The 15,900-nt window shown below is 57.5% G+C and overlaps 6 protein-coding genes across 6 annotated transcripts; 4 read left to right on the forward strand and 2 right to left on the reverse strand.

Annotated features, from left to right (window-relative positions):
• The first annotated feature begins 1,734 nt into the window (after positions 1 to 1,734).
• On the forward strand, positions 1,735 to 4,040 carry CDEST_09567 (uncharacterized protein). The gene is made up of 2 exons (XM_062925726.1): positions 1,735 to 3,070; positions 3,153 to 4,040. Exons 1-2 carry the CDS (start codon positions 2,574 to 2,576, stop codon positions 3,757 to 3,759), a joined length of 1,104 nt encoding a protein of 367 aa, XP_062781777.1. The 5' UTR covers positions 1,735 to 2,573; the 3' UTR covers positions 3,760 to 4,040.
• A 148-nt stretch (positions 4,041 to 4,188) lies between these two features.
• CDEST_09568 (uncharacterized protein) lies at positions 4,189 to 4,767 on the reverse strand (the record flags this gene model as incomplete). Its single annotated transcript, XM_062925727.1, has 1 exon — positions 4,189 to 4,767. The coding sequence occupies one exon, from the start codon at positions 4,765 to 4,767 to the stop codon at positions 4,189 to 4,191; it is 579 nt and encodes a 192-aa protein (XP_062781778.1).
• A 1,299-nt stretch (positions 4,768 to 6,066) lies between these two features.
• On the reverse strand, positions 6,067 to 6,584 carry CDEST_09569 (uncharacterized protein; the record flags this gene model as incomplete). Its single annotated transcript, XM_062925728.1, has 2 exons — positions 6,067 to 6,133; positions 6,190 to 6,584. The coding sequence occupies 2 exons, from the start codon at positions 6,582 to 6,584 to the stop codon at positions 6,067 to 6,069; spliced, it is 462 nt and encodes a 153-aa protein (XP_062781779.1).
• Positions 6,585 to 7,410: 826 nt separating this feature from the next.
• Positions 7,411 to 8,445, forward strand: CDEST_09570 (Putative S-adenosyl-L-methionine-dependent methyltransferase superfamily; the record flags this gene model as incomplete). The annotated part of the gene is made up of 2 exons (XM_062925729.1): positions 7,411 to 8,024; positions 8,160 to 8,445. 2 exons carry the CDS (start codon positions 7,411 to 7,413, stop codon positions 8,443 to 8,445), a joined length of 900 nt encoding a protein of 299 aa, XP_062781780.1.
• Positions 8,446 to 12,058: 3,613 nt separating this feature from the next.
• CDEST_09571 (Putative cellulose/chitin-binding protein) lies at positions 12,059 to 13,512 on the forward strand. Its single transcript, XM_062925730.1, has 2 exons — positions 12,059 to 13,045; positions 13,168 to 13,512. The coding sequence occupies exons 1-2, from the start codon at positions 12,317 to 12,319 to the stop codon at positions 13,219 to 13,221; spliced, it is 783 nt and encodes a 260-aa protein (XP_062781781.1). The 5' UTR covers positions 12,059 to 12,316; the 3' UTR covers positions 13,222 to 13,512.
• A 931-nt stretch (positions 13,513 to 14,443) lies between these two features.
• CDEST_09572 (uncharacterized protein) lies at positions 14,444 to 15,789 on the forward strand (the record flags this gene model as incomplete). Its single annotated transcript, XM_062925731.1, has 2 exons — positions 14,444 to 14,783; positions 15,575 to 15,789. The coding sequence occupies 2 exons, from the start codon at positions 14,444 to 14,446 to the stop codon at positions 15,787 to 15,789; spliced, it is 555 nt and encodes a 184-aa protein (XP_062781782.1).
• Between the last annotated feature and the right edge of the window lie 111 nt (positions 15,790 to 15,900).

Genomic DNA, 15,900 nt, shown 5'->3' on the forward strand with positions numbered 1-15,900 from the left:
GACGGCAGGCCATAGGTCTTTTTATTTTCTGGCTAGGGGATGCTTGGCGATCAAGCCCGGTTTGGGCGTGTCTTCATTTCCCGTTTGCAATGGGAACATGGGTTCATAGACAAACTATACGGCTTTGGAGGAGAAGTACGAGGCGGAAGAGGAAGAGGAGGAGGGAACAGGCATACGATACGGGGCCGTTCAGGCCTCAAGCAACGGGAGAAGAAGAAGAAGAAGCAGAAGAAGAAGACGAAGAAGGCGAAGAAGGAAGCTGGGCCGCATTCCAAGGGCCTCGGAGAATTCTTTTGGCCCCAAGACAACCAATGCGCGCCTAGGGGCTTTGACAAGGGCTTTGGCCTTGGAAAAACATGTTGCTTTGGGCGCGGGAGTTTGATTATCGGGCGTCAAGAGTTGACCATTTTGCCGTTGTTGTTTTGTTGTTTGTTCTTGATTCTTCCTGTGTCTTCTTCTTTTCCTTCGTCTCGAAACCGGACGGTTCCCAACATTTTGTTTCTTCCTAGTTTCCCCATGGCAAAACCGGATCATGTCGAGGAGGCCCCCCCCCCCCCCCGTCCCCCGTCGGGCTGCCCTCGCAGGGACACCGTTGGGACGAAGAGAGTTGAGATGAACGGTGCCCGTCCCTCTTCATGAATTGCAAACCAGTTTGGTTTGGCCATCTTGAATTGTGTTTACTCTCCGCACAAGCCGAGAGAGGGGGGGCGATTTACACAACACACACCAACAACAAACGCGATATTATTACCCAGCCATTCCCTTTCCTCTTCCATACATACTCTCTATCTCTTTCTCCTCATCCCCCCTCCCCTCCCTTCCCCCCCCTTTACCTATGCTCCCCTCACCTCATCCTGCCGCAGCTTGGATCAGGTGACCCGGCGCGGCGACTATGGATGAAGCACCGAAGGCACTCTGAGAGATTGCGGTTGCGCCGCCATAGATGTTGGTGGCAGTCTAGTGCGACGCGGCCGTTGCGGGAAGGCGGAAGCGAATCGGGCCAAGCCAAGCGGACGCATGTCCAACCGCCTCGGGAAAGGATCTGGAGACTCGGAGGGGGGGTTGGGGTTGGTATCGACTTGAGTGTGTGTGTGTGATGAAAAGCATGAGAGACCAAAACCGCCGGCGTCAACGCGAAACTCCTTCGCGTCAAGCCCCGAGTCGCCTCGGTCCCCTTCACTCACTCACTCACTCACTCATTCGCTCATCAACTCACTCACTCATTTCACTCACTCAGTCACCCACTTCACCCACTCGCTCGCTCACTCCATTCTTTCTCAGGCTCTCTCTCCCCAAGTGGCTGGCGCATATGCTCGTCCCTTTTGGTTTATCTTCTCTGGTCTGGCGTGGTCTGGCTGCGCTAGGACTGTTTGATCCATAGCGGCGGCGTCCTTGGCTCCTCGGGGAAAAGAGCCCGCCACGCGTTATCTTCACCGGCAGGTTTTCACACCACCATTCTCAATCACACAGTCATAGTCATAGTCGCAGTCGCGTTGCGTTCCTCTGCTTCTTCTTCTTCTTCTTCTTCTTCTTCAGGTGAGCCACCAGAGAACGAAACCTCGGTACCAAACTTTCAGAATGCTGTGTATTGTTTCCCCCACCCCCAATGTTCCAGCAGTTATCACGTCTTCTGCTTTTGCCCTCGGAGAACCACAGTTCAATGATGCTACGCCCACATTTCTTTCCCGTTGCAGAGTTTCCCGTTGCTCTCTACCAATGAACTCAACACGCATCCCCCTGCACTGCAAGTCGCCGTTCCATGGCGCCGATTGCTTGGACGCGCCAAAGCGGCTTAGCCCACCAGTCCGTCACATCGCGCCCCCCCCCAGGCCTGGGAAATTATCACAACAGGGGAGGGGGGAGGGGCGGGCAGCACTACACTCTGCAACTTGCGGCTTTCTTATATGGGCTTTTTATTGATGGGGAGGCCCAGGGATGGCGGCGGACTTTTGAATGAGGAAACCTCTTTTTATTTTTCCTGAAGGGATCATGGGTTCGTGGGAGCAGTAGAGTCTGTTTCTCGTCATTGCCCACATTTCGTTTCTCTCACTCACTCACTCGTCCTTTTCCGGTTTCCGGTTTCTTTCACTCATTCATCCACTCATTCATTCACTCGCTCGTTCGCTCACTTCTCTCTTCATCTTACATTCGTTCAACCACGTTCGTTTTCCACCCAATCGACCCAACCGGCGTCGTTCCCTTGACGTGACAGCGAAACCGGGGACTGCGGATAAAAAAAATATAAAAAAAAAGGCAGCACATCCACGCTCTGGTGACGCGCCCAACGAGCCCTCCGAACGACGACCCATCGGTCCTGAAACCACGCTCATTCTATCTGTATACATACATACCCAGGGGGCCGGCGAGATTCTGCCATCATCTCCCCCTCCCCATCTGGTCTCGTTCAGGCCGAGATGACGGCGCAGGACGTGGACGCATAATAATACATCAAGACGAAGACTCGAAAGGACCTATTGAGGAGGATATCGGGGGGGACCCTTAAGGAGGACACAACCTATTGAAGCCCAGCCAAAGTCCAACAGGACCCTACATCGACAAAGACCTCAAAAAACATGATGAACGACCGCCCTCCCCCGCCGGCCGACCCGGACCCCGTCGTCCCGCGCGAGCTGAAGGCCAAACGTGCCGTGCCGTCCCCGCGCAAGGCGCCTACCGTCCGCAGCGGCAAGGGGTCCATCTTCGGCAAGGCCTCGATCCCGAGCGTTTACTGGGCCGGCGATGACGACTCGACGCCCGTCAACAACGACGAGTTCACCTTCTACCGCGAGGGCACGCCGCCGCCGCCCGAGGGGGGCCGGGAGAGCGAGAAGGACGCCCTCGCGCGCGCGAGGGGCTACCGACAGAGCGTCTTCGAACACGACGAGGAGGACAGCGAGCGCGGCAGGCGACGCAGGTGCTGCGGCATGAGGGCGTGGGTGGCTTGGCTTCTCGTCGCGCTGGTCGTCGTCGTCGCGCTGGGAGTCGGTATCGGCGTCGGCGTCGGCGTCGGCGCCCGCGTCAGGACAAAGGCGGACCAGGCGGCCTCAGATGGGAGTGCTGCTTCGATCGGGTAGGTTTCTTTTCCTTGGCGGGGCGTTCCTCCAACTGAGCTGGATGTGTCTCTCTCTCTCGACTAACACGGGCGGAACCAGTTCCTCCCCAACTGCGACACCGACTATCCTAATCGTCCCGACCATGTCAAGTTCGTCAATGGGCAGTATCACCACCACCACAGGATCAACGGCGGCATCGACAGCACCACCAGCATCGGCATCGACAGCAACAAGAGCAGCATCAGAATCAACAGCAGTAGCATCATCACCATCATCATCACCATCACCACCCCCACCGTCATCATCACCAGCAACGACCGTCATGTCGATGCTGGACAGCGTGTCCCCGACGTCGACGACGGGCAGTTCGACCACGACAGCGTCCCCGACGGCGACCTCGGGCCCCAACGCCATCTGCCCAGAGGCCGACAACACCGTCTACCACGTCATCGGCTCCGACAAGCGCTTCCTGCGCCTCTGCGGCCTCGACTACACCGGCGACGACGGCGCCATCGACATGTCCGATGCCCCGGCGTCCACCATGGGCGAGTGCATGGAGCAGTGCGCCCGCGTTGCCCAGTGCACCGGCGTCTCGTGGGGCAACGTCTTGATCAACGGCGCCCCCGAGCTGCGGTGCTGGCTCAAGCGCGACTTGAAGAAATCCCGCGCCACCGTCGCCAACTGGAACTTTGCCGTCCTATTATGATGGAGAATGAGAGAGAAGGTGTTTTTCTTTGGGAGGAGTTATACTGGGGCAAGAAAAGATAATGATAATGTCTCTTGTGTTGATAGACACGAGTTGGGAGATGGATATATATATGGGCATGAGAATACCACGAGAGACGGCGCACATGGAGTCCAATCACACCATGGACAGACTTCAGGCAAAACAGTACATTAGTTGAAAAATGTTCTTTTCTTTTCATCATGACCCGAATCGTCAAGTTCTTCGTGGATCCCAAGACATACATAATAACCAAGTCATATACCCGTAATTATAATCCCCCCACCCCTTCAGCCTGCTGGATATATGTTAAAACAACGCCCTGGTCGCGCATACATAAACTTCTTACACATTGTTCCTCTACCACTTGTACAGCCCAACCCATCCAGCAACAGAAGTCCCTCATTTACCTCATTGGAGAGCAGCAACAACGAAGCCAGCAACTGCCACCACCGCAACAACGGCCCCGGTCTCCCTCGGCCGGGCCGCGTTACCCACTCCACCGCCATTGCCAGACCCGCTGCCGCCACCGCCGCTGCCGCCGTTGTTCACCGGCCCGGCACTCGTGATCTGCGCTACGAGGGAACTGCACTGGCCCGACCCCGTCGGCAGCACGTTGATGACGCCCTGCACGTCGCTGCAGGCCTGCCACACGGCGCGGAAGTCGGACATGTGCTTCTCGCGCCAGGACGTCAGCTCGGACGCGAAGGTCGAGTAGGCCGAGCCGATGGAGCCCGTGATGGTCGGGTCGACGCAGGCGTCGGTGATGGTGGCCGAGATGGCGAGGTACGCGGCCACGTCCGCTGGCGCCGTCGGCGCGTCCGTGATGCGCGGGATGACGGCCGTGGCAACCGAGTTGCAGGCGTCGAGGTCGCGGCGCTCCCGAATGGCCGCGCTGGCGGCGGCGAGGGCCTGCGGGGCGCGGTTGGGCACTTGGTAAGCGCAGGCCACGGCGGCGAGAGCCGTCAGGATGATGGAAGAAGAGCGCATTTTGTTGGAGGTTTTATATGGGTGTGTGGGTATCCGTGTATGTGAATGTGTATCTGTGAGTGTTGAGAGTGCTTGAGGTGTAGTACTCTGATGAGATCTACGGGGGGGAGGGGGGCTCAAAAGGGTTGATATGCTCGTGGCGGAGGCTCTCAGCGCTGTGATGGAATGGTGAGGATGACGCTATCAAGTGAAATGCACGGCTTGCACTCGTCTGATTCTCCATCCCCCCTCCTCCTCCTGGCTGGCGAAGAGGTGCTCGTCTTATAACCATCCAGGGATTCCAGTCACCGATACACTCGCGCCTTGCATAGTGTGGCTTGGCGGTGCGCTGAAGGCCCTTTCACTGACGAGGTGAGGTGAGGTGAGGTGAGGTGAGGTATGTGGCAAGGCGTCGTGTCGTGGCTGGTCCTCGGATCTGCGCAAAGGCAAGCATTGGCGATGGCGAGGTGATCCTCTCGAGGCATCTCATGCAAAGAAAAGACTCGAAGAGCGATTCCTGAGGCCCTTGCATGGCTTGGAAGAAACCGATCCATCTGGCGATCTTCACCTCTGTCTGGTGCATCTTTCTGTCTTGCTCCTCAGTCCATCCCTCGTCTCAGGATCTGTCGAAGTTCGAACGCGCCCCCTCCCCACCCTCCTTCGCTCAGCCACCGCTCTGCCGGGCGTGTTTAGATGTGGAGGGGCGAACTTGGGCGTCAAAGCCCAGCCGTCAGGAAATCGTGGCTTTGTCACTGGCATGCACACGAGGCCGGGCGTGAGACATGCGCGCCGTAGCGTCGGCTGCTGCGCGGGGTTCCCCTCCACCTCCTCCTCCTCCTCCTCCTCACAACCACTTCACTTCGACCCTGATGAACTGAACGGTAGCATTCGCCGGTTCCAGTCTCTACGTGTGAAGTAGCTGACTAGCGCTGGGGGGAGCCTCTTTTTTGTTGCTGAACGTATCTCATTGCATCGATGGGCTGGGCCGTCCACAAATCACACTCTTTGGTGTATGATGAATATCTCCAAGCTGTTGGCTCATCGTCCTCAAGAAGGCGAGAGACCTCGTAGGTACTCATCGCCTCTCGAGGTAAAAGACGCGATGAACACCATCAAGGCTGCTCGGACCACAAACTGACACAATCTCTCACTCAAAACTAATCCGATCTTCGGCTTGAAAGACTTGCTGCGCTTCTTGGTATTCTATCCCCTGCCTCGGCAGCATCATGTCGGTACGTCATCATTCCTCTTCCTTCATTCCAACGTCCCCCCCGACCACTATGCTCGTCATCGGTCTCCGTCCAACCCCTTTCTTCCCTCTCAGGGCCCCTTCGAGGGGCAGCTGTCCAGCTCCTTGGCGTCGGATTCCTCGATCTCCTTCGAGTGCCTAGTGTAGGACTCGAAGAGCCCCATGAAGGGTATGATGAGCAGGAATATCGGCACCAGCTGGCTGAAGACCAGCCCGTCTTCCTCGTGCCGCACGTCCTGCTCCGGTCGTCCACCAGCGAGTATACCCCGAACCCGAAGTAGGCCGACAGCCCCAGCATCGTCTCGACCTCCGACGCGAGGAAGTACCACACGCCGAAGAGACACGTCCTCAGCGCCCTCCACGCCCTGTTCTCGGTCCATCTCCTGAAGACGGCCTCCGGGCTCAGGACGTCGACCGTTTTGCCCTTGTTGTCGATGAAGCGGGCCCTGACGTGGTCCATCCACCAGAGGCGCCCGGTGCGCCAGATGAGGAAGATCTGCACGGCGTAGCAGTACGACATGAGCGTCATATTGATCACCATCATCCTCCAGGGCCTTCCTGCTTTTGGCTTGCCGAGCGTGCACTTCATCGGGCACCGGTACTGGCCGGGCTCCCAGATGTCCTCGTACGCCGCCACCCAAAAGGCCTAGCTGAGCATGACGACGTTGGCGGTCATGAGGACGATTCGCAGGGCCAACTTCCGAGGAGGGGCCAGCGTCCCGTATGATTCTTCCTTTTTCAACCAGTCCGATTTCTTGGCAGACGCCAAAAGATACTGCCGAGAAGAGTGCGGTGTGGCGGCATTGATACCGGGCTTCAGCTCCGGTGCAGTGGGGCCACATCCGGCCTGAACTGCTCCATCCGGCCCGGGACGGACGAGACATGGGGTCTCCATACAAAATCCGGCCCTTCGGTGTTCCTCGCCCAAAAGGAAGCCGAAACACTTCCCTCCTCCCTCCTCCCTCCTCCCCTCCCCCTCAGCTCAGCTCAGCCTTTCCCGGATCTGTCGGACGCAAGACAAAACGCTCAAAAATGAGAGCTTTGAGCTGAACTCTGCCTGGAACGAGTTATAGGTCCGCAAATCACAGCCAGTCCCACGGGGGAACACGACTGGCGACATCCCGGCATAGGGTTCTAAACAAGATGATTTCCTCGAGCGATTGGCCAGAGTCTAAGAGTTCGTCAACCCAAACCGCGGCATCAGATGAAAGCTTCCCGGCAGGAGCTGCCCAAAAGAACTCTGCCCAAGGACTCGAGCATAAGAACCCCAACAACTGGCCGCCCGGGAAGATGTCCTGGATGTGGGAAATAACCCCAACGCCAATCGTCGACTCAATCGTAAGAGGTCTGTCCAGCAAAAACCCATCCAACCAACCCCCCCCCCGCCCCCCTTCCCCACAAGAGTAAAAGACACCATGACCGCCGCCGCCCAGCCGCTCTCCACCCCCGGCCTGCAGCGCTGGAACGACGAGGAGGACTCGGTTTACATGCTCAACAGCGGCGACCTGGCCAAGGAGCGCGCCCGCCTCGAGTACAACCACCACAACATCTGGGTCCCGCTCTGCGGCGGCCTCTGCCCTCCCCCGATCCTGGCGTACCTCAACGGGCTGCCGGCCCCGCGCGTCGCCGAGATCGCCACGGGCACGGGCATCTGGCTCCGGGACATGGCCGCGCGCCTGCCCGCGTCCGCCGAGCTGCGAGGGGTCGACATGGACGCGACCAAGTTCCCGCGCGCCGCCGAGCTCCCGCCCAACTGCGCCATGATGCAGCACAACGCCCTGCGGCCGTTCCCGGAGCCCATGCTGGGCACCTTCGACATGGTCCACGTGCGGCTCATCGCGCTGGGCATGAAGAAGGGCGACTGGGAGGCCCTCGCGCGGAACCTCTTCACGCTCCTGCGCCCCGGCGGGTACCTGCACTGGGAGGAGGTGGCCGACTCGTCGTGGAAGTGCGTCCCGCCGAGCCGTGCCTTTGACGAGTGGAAACGGACCGTGGCGTCGTGGGCCATTAGAGTCGGGCGCGATCCGTTGTAAGTTCCGGGCCAGCGTACTCTGCCAGACAGGTCGATGGGTTCGCGCGAAGGGGGACTCCTCCCCCCTTCCCCGTGTGTCATGGGTTTCCGGATATCTTTGCTGATCTGTGTGTGGCCTGCCCACTCTCATAGCATGCCCGCCCGGCTTCCCCTCGTGCTGCGAAACTGCGGCTTCACGGACGTCGACGAGAAGACCTGGAACACGTACGGCGTCGAGGACATGATGCGGGAGCCGATGACCAAGGTCTCTACCGAGGCCGTCCGCCCGATCATGCTGACCATCCTCGAAGACGGTGGCTCGGATGTGGTCCAGAGTGTCCAAGACATCGACCGGCTAGAGAGCGAGATGAGGCAGGACGTCTTGAACGGCACCCTGGTCGGGTTCACCTATACCTGGATTTGGGGTCGCCATCCTTGAGAGTGTCTGGGCTACGTCTCGTTATTGGGACAAGGTGATTGCGAGGTATTTGGACCCGTGAGCTTGATGCTTGGTGAGAGAATAGAAATTGTGCTGTTTTAGTGAGAAACCTTGCTGCATCGTCAACAGACGCAGCAAGCAAGTAACCCACCATATCCTCCGATATTTGAATGGTTGCAACTCCGGTTGAAGCGGAAGAGCCCTGCCCACGTGTCTTTGCGCTTGCATCAAGACTAGCTCCGGTCTATATGAGAAGCTGCCGGAACAGACGTAGGCAATTAGGTCGTTGGATCTTCGTTTTTGGTGTTGAACGTGGCCCAGCAGATCTGATACACCATGCAGTGGCGTCGCCCGCCTGTTTGTCCAAGCCGAAAAGGGAGCGAACAAGAGGGTGACGGGATCCCACGGCCAACGAGATCACGGTTCTCATAGGACACAGGCGTCATCTTTGAGCACTTGTTTCGCTCTCCCCGATTGAGTAGAAGCATCCTCTCGCCTTGCCAATGCGAAATGTCCGTCAAGTTGAATGTCACACGTGGAGTGGCGGCCATGGGCAGTAGTAGAAGGCATCGACATGATTGGACTTACACCGAACGAAAACTGGCTGGTAGTCAAGCGGGATGCCCTTTTTTTTTCGTCGCATGCCAAGGGGGTTTGTGATCTAGCAATGAGGCTCTCGGCCTCTTCCGTTGGGACACTTATAGTCTGCCACTTTTCTGGGAGAAATGCACGATGCAGTTGACTGAAAGGGCGGGAAAGATCGGCCGAGGAATCAACAGATTGATAGGTAAGTCGTACCCTCATTGACGGGACCGGTTCTGTGACGACAATCGCCAACTTGCCAGGTCATGTTGCACCCGTCGAGAAGGTTTCGTTCCTTCATTCTGAAATCCTCAAAGCCAAACTCCTAAGATCAACCGCCTCGGCCAAAAGTTTCAATATTGATCGCGTCTCCTCCCGCTCGAGTTGTGGCAGCTGTTGGCCAAGGCCCCAAGTCTCCCCCAAAAGGGACAGTGTCTCGTCTTTCTGACAGCCGATGCGCAATCGCCGAGACTGAATAAGAAAGTAAAGAAGCTTGAGAAAAACTAGAGGGGGGGATAAAAAGAAAGGAAGCAAATAAAGGGGTGGTGGAGAGGGGATGGGAGATAACGGACTACGCTTACATCATGGTCACTCGGTCGACACGCACGTCTGGCCGCTCACCGATTCGCACGGATGAGAGGTCAGTCGGTCCCACCAAGTCAGTCAAAGGGTTGCGTTCCCGTTTTCTCCATTCTTCATCCCGTGAATCAAGTGAAAACAAGATTCATTTCCCATCTTCTCCGTCGCATAAAGTAACCGACGAGACCCCGTGTGCTCGCCTCTCCGTCCTCTCCTCTCCCTTCCCCGCCCAATTCCCTTTTTTGCCCACCCCGCTCTTCTTCTCACCTGAAGGTAAGGAAGGATACAGAGTAAAAATTGACAAAAGGATCCAATAATTACTTGGACCGGCCCAGGAGACCGAAAGAGAACCCCCCCTCCCCAGGCCCGCTCTGCGGTGACAGGGTTCTTTGGCGCCCATGACCCCTGCTCAGGTCCACGATGTGGGGACGGGGGTGAGTTTCAAAGTGTTCAGTTGATGATGGGACGAAAAAAGCACGAAGGGAACAAAACGAAGGGGGGGAAAAAGGGGAGGGAAGTGGAAGAAGGCCTGTCCATCCCATCAAAGCCGCGCCCACGAAGAGGCAGCAGATCACAGGGGGGCGGGGGGGTGATTTGTTCCCGAACTGGGACGGAAAGTCATCGAGAACGCCAGCGTTTGGTCCATATGACGCAAACGCAGAATGACAAGGCCCGGCGACGTGGGAGCCAAGTCCGGGTAGGGCGGAGTCCACCAGGGCGAAAGTCCGGTCAGAGATTAATGAACGTGGACAAGACGAAGAGAGAGAGTGTGTGTGTGTATATGTGTGAGCCGGTGGGCGTCTTCGCGACGTGATACCAAGAACGTGAACGAAGTCGTGCAAAGCCCGAGGCCACCCGCCGCCGCCGCCGCCCAAGAGTCGTTCGGGTTCCGTGGACCCGGCAGATGGACACGCATTTCTTGGTTTGGGCGGCAATTCCGGACGAAGGCGACTGAAATGGCCAAGTCCTGAACTAATACGGTTCGGTGCCCATGTTCGAAAAAGGTCAGAAAAAGGGTCGCAGCGAAGGGGCCGCGCCAACTCGCATGGGGCCGCCGCAGAAAATAGACGCTGCTGGGCTCACGATAATGGCTAGAGCAAAAGAGTGGCCCGGAAAGTGGTAGATTGGTAGATTGATGCCACGGAGGAACGTCCTTGAAACGGGCGATAACGGCAACTCAAATCTCCCTCCCTCCCTCTCTCTCTCTCTCTCTTCAACGGGGTGGTTGGCCAACGTGGTTGATGATGTCCATTGAGACATCTTCCCTGCCTACCTGAGAAACCACCACCACCACCAACACCCCCACGGTGCTCGACCTTTTCATCTCTCGCTTGCAAGGTGACTCCAGTCTCCCAGGGCGGGCCGGCGTTCTCCATCCCTGATCTGGGTCATCATCATGACCATCGTCAGACATCATCGAGGGAAGCCGAGGAGCCGATGATGGGACGAGGGCAAACGACGACTAGCGGCGGGTAGGCACCTGTACGATGTACTTCCCAATCTGAAGTTGAGGAGGAAGGGAGGGAAGCAAAAGGATCATGGTGTGGGGGGGGAGTGACACGACGGAGCCGCCTGAAAGATGCGTGATGGCGCCGTTTCATCGAAACCACCCCGGTTCAGGGAGCACGGAGGTCACGGCAGGGATCATGCATCCTGATGGAGCTTTGGTGGTTCAATGGTGTGTGTTCGATGTTCGATTGTATGGGGACGAAGACCCAAAAAAAAAGGCGTGTCCACCTAGCTTCACTCAAATTAAACATGCAGCGACCTAACTGCCCGTTGCGGGAGCCCTGCCCGTCAGATGCCCAATCGCTGCTATTCCCCCTTGATCAATGGAGCTCAGGGGGGTTTGAAGGGGAGTTGTTTGTATTCGCATGTTGGCCGCTGCCGCCGCCTCGTGTTCCAGGACCACGGATAGGCGGCCGCATCTCTTGTCAAGTCTTGGCCAGCTAGGCTCTTGGATATGCATGCGCGTCTCTCGGCGGCCCCTCCAAGGGCTTGGAGGGCTGACGGGAGAGGAGGGGTTGCTAAGCTGCGTTGTTCTGTTCTGTTCTGTTTTGCCCTTGTGGAAGTGGAAGTCTACGCGTGTGTGTGTGTGTGTGTGTGTGAGTACGGATACGGATACATGATATGACAGGCATGACCCCTGGCCTGGTCCAGGCTTGTCTTCGTCCCTCGGTCTCTCTTCCAACGCTCCTCACTCACCCCTGGAAGCGCGAAAGCTTCGATCGCAACAAGCCGTCTTGCATAGATTGCGACTCCGGGTCCGTGACTGGGTCCGGACTGGGCCGCCCATGAGACTGCGTACCCTGTACAGGTACAGGTAGAGAAGGAGGAGTGACGAGAGACATGGGATGGGGAGGGATGGATGGGTTGGTTGGATGGATGATGGGACGAGGGGTCTGATCTCTTTTGGTCTCTTGCTTTCTTTCTTTCTTTCCAGAGCCGTATAAGAGCCTCCTCCATGCCACACCAGGACTGAATATCCCGTCTCTTCTGCTCTGCTCTCCTCGTCTCATTCCAACTAGTCCGAATTTTCTTCCAATTCACGTTCATTCATTCCACACTCTCTTTACCCGCTGTGCTAGACACAAGCCATTCTTTTTCATACAAGCTCATTTTTGCAAGTCCACTCTCTCGTGTGTTGTGTCAACGACCTTTTTTCTTCGAAACAGAAAAAATCAACCCCAAAAGGTATATATCCGCCAAAATGCAGTCCAAGATCATCACCGTCCTCTCCCTCGTCGCCGCCGTCTCGGCCCACGGCAAGGTCACCTCGCCCACCCCTCGCCCCGCCGGCGACGCCTTCAAGGAGGCCTGCGGCAACACCCTCTGGAACACGGAGCAGTCGGACCCGTACGGCAACATCCAGGGCCTCGCCCAGCAGGCCGGCAGCAGCCTTGTCGCCTCCCAGTGCCAGCTCGAGCTCTGCAAGGGCTACAAGTTCGCCGACAACGCCGCCAACGTCCAGAGCTACACGCCCGGCCAGACGGTCGACTTCGAGGTCGAGATCCGCGCCCCGCACACGGGCGTCGCCAACGTCTCTGTCGTCGACACCACCAGCAACTCCATCATCGGCGCCCCGCTCATCTCCTTTGAGAACTACGCCAGCACCAAGACCGGCGTCGCCGCCAACAACACGGCCTTCAGCGTCACCCTCCCCGACTCCCTGCCCGCCGAGTGCGCCACCGCCGGTAACTGCGTCCTGCAGTGGTGGTGGGACTCCGCCGAGGCCGGCCAGACTTACATGTCCTGCGTCGACTTCACCTCCGGCTCTGGTTCCGGCTCCGGCTCCGCCCCTGCCACCCCGTCCGCCGCTCCCACCACCCTCCTGACCTCCGCCGTCCCCTCGGCCACCCCCGTCACCCCGGCCCCCGCTGCCTCTGACGAGGCCGCCGCCCCCGTCGCCACCCCCTCTGCCGCCCCCTCTGAGCCTGCCGTAAGTGCTACCTGCTAAACCCCATCCCGCGTGATGCCGTCCCCAGAGCACCTCGTCATTCGTAGGGTTCGACGGCATGAAAGTAGTTCATCCACCGGCTAACCTTTTGGCTCCCCTCACAGTCCTCCTGCACCAAGCGTCGCGCCGCGAAGCGGGCCCTTCGCAAGCGCATGTAAACAGGACGTTTAGAGTTTCTGCAGCAGTGTTGAAGGGGAAAAGAGGGAGGAGAGATGGTCGGACTCGTATCTGATAACCCCCCCGGTTCAGAGGTTTCTTTGTCTTTGTTTGAGACGAGACGACGACGCCTCGGAAACGGACCAAAAAGGTTTCATCCCGGACTTTCATCCTGGACGCCGGCGTTGCGCCACACCACACACCACACACCCAAGACAAACCTTGTGGGATTTGCACGTTCTTGTATAAAGTTCACACAATTCAAATGTTCATTTACTTCTTGACCAACCACGTCACCTATTATACCCTCCTCCCTCGGGCAACTCACTGGTGATGCACCATACCGTGACAATCTGCGTCTTGTCGTGAAACGCGACGTCCCGGTTCGTACGGTACGGCAAACACCCTGTCTGGTGTCCGATGACCGCTTATCGTCACCTCGTCCGAATCCCTCGTTCTTCAGCCCCGTTGCCTTATCTATGAACCCCGATGAAATGAGTACCTGTACTGTTCTTCGATGACAGAAACCGACATCCCATGTTCAATCCCACTGTCCACCCCCATCTCACCACGTGCATCTCGTCGTCCCAGGATTTTTGCCGCATGCACGACACCAAGCAGGTCCGAACTGGTCGGATCGTCCGGTTCGATGCAACGTCGAAAGTCGAGGCTTGGCGGTAACACTCTAACCGTGTGCAAGTCAAAAGAGCCCCAAAAGGATCGGCACTTATGATGCTCAACTAAGAGGCGGAGAGGAGATCAGAGCAAGGGGGGTGGCGGAGGGTAAACTGAACAGTCTCCACCAAGGCTGCACATCACATTCAAGAAAGCTGCGTTGCCAAGGCCGTTGATTTCTCTCTCAAGGTCGCTCAGGACATCACAAACTTCCACGATGCAAAAATGACAATGCATCGAGACCCCTTCCCCTGCGGTGATCTCTGCTCGTGATCGCTGCCCCCTCGCCCGAAAGCCCCTAGTTGCAGCCGGGCGTCGACTGACCTTTCTCGTCGGTGAATGCGTCAGCGATCCCGGGGAGGCGGCAGCGTCAAAGAGCAGATCCGACTGCGCCGTCCGAAACGAAACCACAGGGCCCGGAAGCGAGGCTGTTGAAACCCGTTGGGGAAGAGTGAAAAAAAATCGGACGGGCAGGCATCCCCTTCACACGGCGGGCGTTTGGAGGGGCATGTTCGACGCAGCCCAAAAACGCCGGCTCACGCATCGGCGATGGAATACACCTACTCGTCCCTCTTGAGTCAGCTGGCGCAGCCCTACGACAGTCGTAGACTTGCTGCTGCCTGCCCGGCTTCGTTTCGTGCAACCGTACGAGTCGACAGCCGTCTGGGCGACAAACGCATCGAGCGGTGGGGAACATCGGACGGACCCGAGATCCTCGGCACACCCACGGAAGCCCGGACGGAGACGGTCGCGATCCAGAGCACGTACGAGTTTCCAAGAGAAATTTTCATGACCTGGCATCCAAGCTTCGATAGAGAATGGGCCGTCCGTCTTCTTCACGAAGAAGAAACGAGGGTAGGTGGAAAGATGGCGGCTGGGATGTGTCAAGGTCTTGAATCCAGAACTGCCAGACACTCAGCATCTCCACTCCCAGTTCATCAAAACAGGGATCATCCGGCGTTGTGGCAGAGTGGTCTAATGCGCAAGACTAGAAATCTTGTTCCTTCGGGAGCGTCTGTTCGAATCAGGCCAACGTCGAATATTTTTTGTGCTTTTGCCTTTTGTCGCTTGATGTTGCTACCTTTGATCACGTACGTTCGAAATCACCTTTACTGTTGCTGTTTTTTTGGTCGTGACTAGGCACTTTACGTTACATGGGCAAGTCAACCATGCAATAGTCGGCGTGCAATGAAGACAGTGTTGCTGTGTCCTATCTAACGCTCGAATGCAACTGCTCTATGATATTCTCCGGTGTAAGGTGATCGCGCATCTTTCGTCGCGCTGAAGAAACGAGGTGGCGACCGGTTTCTGAGAGTGAAGCATTGGGAAGGATGCGAATGTTCCTCGAGTTGATTAATTCCGTTTCATGTTGGGTGGATTTGAGATACTATGGTGTGTTCACGAGTCGTCCATGTGATGATGCCATGCATCGGATAAACAACCGGCGGTTGAGACAGAGGAAAAAGAGCCAGACTGTAATGCGAACCTCCCGATGTAAAAACAGTCACAATTACAGTGATGGCCTTTGTAGACGCCTCGCCATGCTGACCGTCCTACCGTATCTGCCCGGGGCCACCCCCGTGCCGAAACCGGCGCTTCCGGCGACCGGGGTTCCGGACTCTGTGCCGCGAGGTCCGCCGAGAATCAATCCTCATGATGTATATCTATTCAACCATACAGGCCACCACGACACCAGTCCCGTCATGGTCGATATCGCCCCTGGCCTTATCATTCCCATCACCCCCGACGTCCTATCGCCAATCACCAACCGCCAAGAATTTGCCGACGATGCAACCCTCCCTCCCGCCCCCCCTGCTGACCGGACGATGCCCGACGCATCACCTCACACCGCCGCCCAATCACATGTCGCCCTTCAATGTCGATACCCCGAATAGGAAGGTGGACGACGAGTTTCCCGCGGCGCCCGTCCGACGATGCCATATCCTCTCTCTCTCTCTCTCTCTCTCTCTCTCTCTCTCTCTCTCTCTCCCTCATCGCCATCTCCC

The sequence above is a fragment of the Colletotrichum destructivum genome, chromosome 6 (genome assembly GCF_034447905.1).
Source record: "Colletotrichum destructivum chromosome 6, complete sequence".
Taxonomy (NCBI): domain Eukaryota; kingdom Fungi; phylum Ascomycota; class Sordariomycetes; order Glomerellales; family Glomerellaceae; genus Colletotrichum; species Colletotrichum destructivum.

Bases quoted from the DNA above. Each gene is read 5' to 3' on its own strand.
- CDEST_09567 (XM_062925726.1), top strand. From the start codon at position 2,574: ATGATGAACGACCGCCCTCCCCCGCCGGCCGACCCGGACCCCGTCGTC. The intron at 3,071-3,152 runs GTAGGTTTCTTT...GGGCGGAACCAG, and splicing joins GGGAGTGCTGCTTCGATCGG to TTCCTCCCCAACTGCGACAC.
- CDEST_09571 (XM_062925730.1), top strand. From the start codon at position 12,317: ATGCAGTCCAAGATCATCACCGTCCTCTCCCTCGTCGCCGCCGTCTCG. The intron at 13,046-13,167 runs GTAAGTGCTACC...CTCCCCTCACAG, and splicing joins CCGCCCCCTCTGAGCCTGCC to TCCTCCTGCACCAAGCGTCG.